We start from the raw sequence: 2,284 nt of genomic DNA on the forward strand, positions 1-2,284 counted from the left end.
AGGGAAGGTCAGCTTTTATCCCCATCTCCCAACAAAGGGAAGTCAGCTTTTATCCCCGTTTATAACGAAGTTTGTGGGAGGAGAAAGGAATCCCCCCTGTTTGAGGAGCCAGTGATGTGAACCCAACGTGCATTTGGGGAGAAAAAGGGAAAATAAATCACTAAAAAAAAAAAAAAATACCTGGAAACAGGAGAGGATGAGCATGGAGAGACGCTCGCTCTCAGGCAGGTCCAGGCTGATGGACTTGCTTAGCTCTGAAAAATGAGAATAAAGTTGGTTAGGAATAATTAAATTCACAGAAAAGGGTTGGAATGAGCTCAAAAGTTCCCAAAAGCTGTTGTTGGACAGGAATGAGGGGTGCAGGATACGGAAGGAGCAGGGTAAAGGGAGCAAAATGGGAGAAAGAAAGGGAGAAAAGGGAGACAGAGAAAGGGAGAAAAAGGGGAGAAGAAAGGGAGAAAAATGGGAAAAAGAAAAGGAGAAAATGAGGAAAAAGAAAGAAAGAAAAAGGGGAAAAAGAAAGAGGAAAAGTCACATTTAAGGATCAGGACTTGGGGAATAAAAAGGCAGGAGCTGCAAAATCCTCCTGAACAGAAGCTTCAGTGCAGCATCTCCACTGCTCCTCAGATCCCAGGGCCTGCCAGGCCACTTCCCAGGGGGCTACGGGCAGGTTTTAATTGGGAGTAACCCAGTGAGGCCCTAAGGAGGCCGTGGGCACACACCAGTGATGTCCTGGTGCACGGGGGGCAGGGATTTGTGGCCCTTGCTGCCCTTGAGGTTGGAGCGGCACCAGGAGTGATGTTTGCCCTGGGGGGTGGCGACGAGGGGGGACAAACTGAAGGAATTCAGGCTCTGCTCCTGCTCAGGGCTCCTCCTCGTCCTCCGGGGGCTGCTCCTGAGGGGGCTCAGCCTCAGCCTGGGGGTGCTCAGGGGTCTCTTCCTGGCGGACGCTCCGGGGATTCCGCGGTGCTTCGGGCCAGCAGGTGGTTTCAGGAGGGGCTCAGCACCCGCCTTCTTCGCTCCAGGCTTGGGATCTGAGGGAAAAAGAGGCAAAATCAGCACATTAGAGGGGTAAAAAGTGACTGGGGATGCTGGTGGGGGCCCTTCCTACTTGGGATTTCCAGGGTTCTATGAGATAGGAAAGGGTTTTCCCAAAGAGTCCAGAGGGCTGAACGTGTTCTTTGGGCTTTTATTTTTAACTGGGAGGGGCAGGAGAGTGAGGGGGGATGAGGGGACCGTGGGGAGGGAACAGGGGTGAGGGGAGATCAGGGAACAACAGTAAAGGGGGATGGGGGCAACAGCACTGAGGGGCCCCGGGGGGGGTCCCCACTTCGCAGCCCCCTACATCATCCAACCACCCCGTCCCCGCACTCCCACCCAGGGCCCCGAGCCGGCGCCCCCTCCTTTCCCCCTCCTCTGACCCCGTTACCTGTCGCGGCCCCTCCGGGCTCTGGGCGGGCTCCGCCGGGGCAGCGCTGAGGGGAAAAACCGTTACGGGGCTGGAAGCGCGGCCGCCCCGCGGCTCCCCCCGGCCGGGCCGAGCCCCTGCAGCGCTCACCTCCCCGTCCGGCCCGCCCGGGGCCCGCGGGGACGGAGGGGCGGCCGGGCCGGATCCCGCCGCTGCCTCCGGCGGCTCCGCCATGGCGGGAACGCGCCGCCCGCCCTCAGCCCCGCGCATGCGCGGGGCCCGCCCGGCGCCGGCTGCCCTCACCCGCGGCGCGTGCGCGGAGGCCGATTGGCGTCGCCCGCTCTCTGTGGCGCGTGCGCGGAGCCCGCTTCGAACTTCCCGCCTTTTCCCGCCCCTCAGGCCTTTCCCGCCCCTCCCGCCATTCCCGCCTCGCGCCCCTCCTGCCCCTCGCGCCCTTCCCGCCCTTTCCCTCCCCTCACACTCTTCCCGCCCCTTCCCACCTCACGCCCTTCCCGCCGCTTCCCACCCCTCATGCCTTTCTCACCCTTTTCCTGCCCTTCCTGCCCCTCACGCTCTTCCCACCTCACGCCTTTCCCTCTCTTTTCCTGCCCCTCCCGGTCTTCCCACCTCACAAACCTCCGCCTCCCCCCCCCCAGCCCCTCAAACCTAAGAGAAAAAAATCAGGAAAAAAGGTGGAAAAAAGAAAAAAAAAAGGCTTTGGAAGTTTATTATCTTTGATAAAATCTCAGCTGAAAGGGGCGGACTGTTAACAGCAAATGCACAAACCCCCCTCGTATCCAGGGGGAAATCCCATGGTTCGGCTGGTTTGTGGTGGTCGGGGGTTTTTTCTTTCTTTTTTTTTTTTTTTCCATTCGC

General features: G+C 59.2%; 1 protein-coding gene across 2 annotated transcripts; it reads right to left on the reverse strand.

Moving 5' to 3' along the window:
• Positions 1-13: 13 nt before the first annotated feature.
• On the reverse strand, positions 14-1,657 carry LOC113995399 (DSN1 component of MIS12 kinetochore complex). 2 transcript variants are annotated; one of them, XM_039377956.1, is made up of 4 exons: positions 1,559-1,657; positions 1,430-1,475; positions 723-1,034; positions 14-254 (listed from the first exon to the last, which is right to left on the reverse strand). In XM_039377956.1, exons 1-4 carry the CDS (start codon positions 1,640-1,642, stop codon positions 43-45), a joined length of 654 nt encoding a protein of 217 aa, XP_039233890.1. In that variant the 5' UTR covers positions 1,643-1,657; the 3' UTR covers positions 14-42. The 2 variants fall into 2 exon arrangements, with proteins under 2 accessions (XP_039233890.1, XP_039233891.1); XM_039377957.1 differs by lacking the exon at positions 14-254 and having other exon boundaries at positions 456-1,034.
• Between the last annotated feature and the right edge of the window lie 627 nt (positions 1,658-2,284).

This window comes from Pipra filicauda, unplaced genomic scaffold (genome assembly GCF_003945595.2).
Source record: "Pipra filicauda isolate LSUMZ 115617 unplaced genomic scaffold, ASM394559v2 scaffold980_size77839_pilon, whole genome shotgun sequence".
NCBI lineage: Eukaryota > Metazoa > Chordata > Aves > Passeriformes > Pipridae > Pipra > Pipra filicauda.

Coding starts and splice junctions, on each gene's coding strand:
- LOC113995399 (XM_039377956.1), bottom strand. CDS start 1,642: ATGGCGGAGCCGCCGGAGGCAGCGGCGGGATCCGGCCCGGCCGCCCCT. Junction 1,476..1,558: donor CGGGCGGGCCGGACGGGGAG/GTGAGCGCTGCA, acceptor TTTTCCCCTCAG/CGCTGCCCCGGCGGAGCCCG. Junction 1,035..1,429: donor GCCCGGAGGGGCCGCGACAG/GTAACGGGGTCA, acceptor TTTTTCCCTCAG/ATCCCAAGCCTGGAGCGAAG.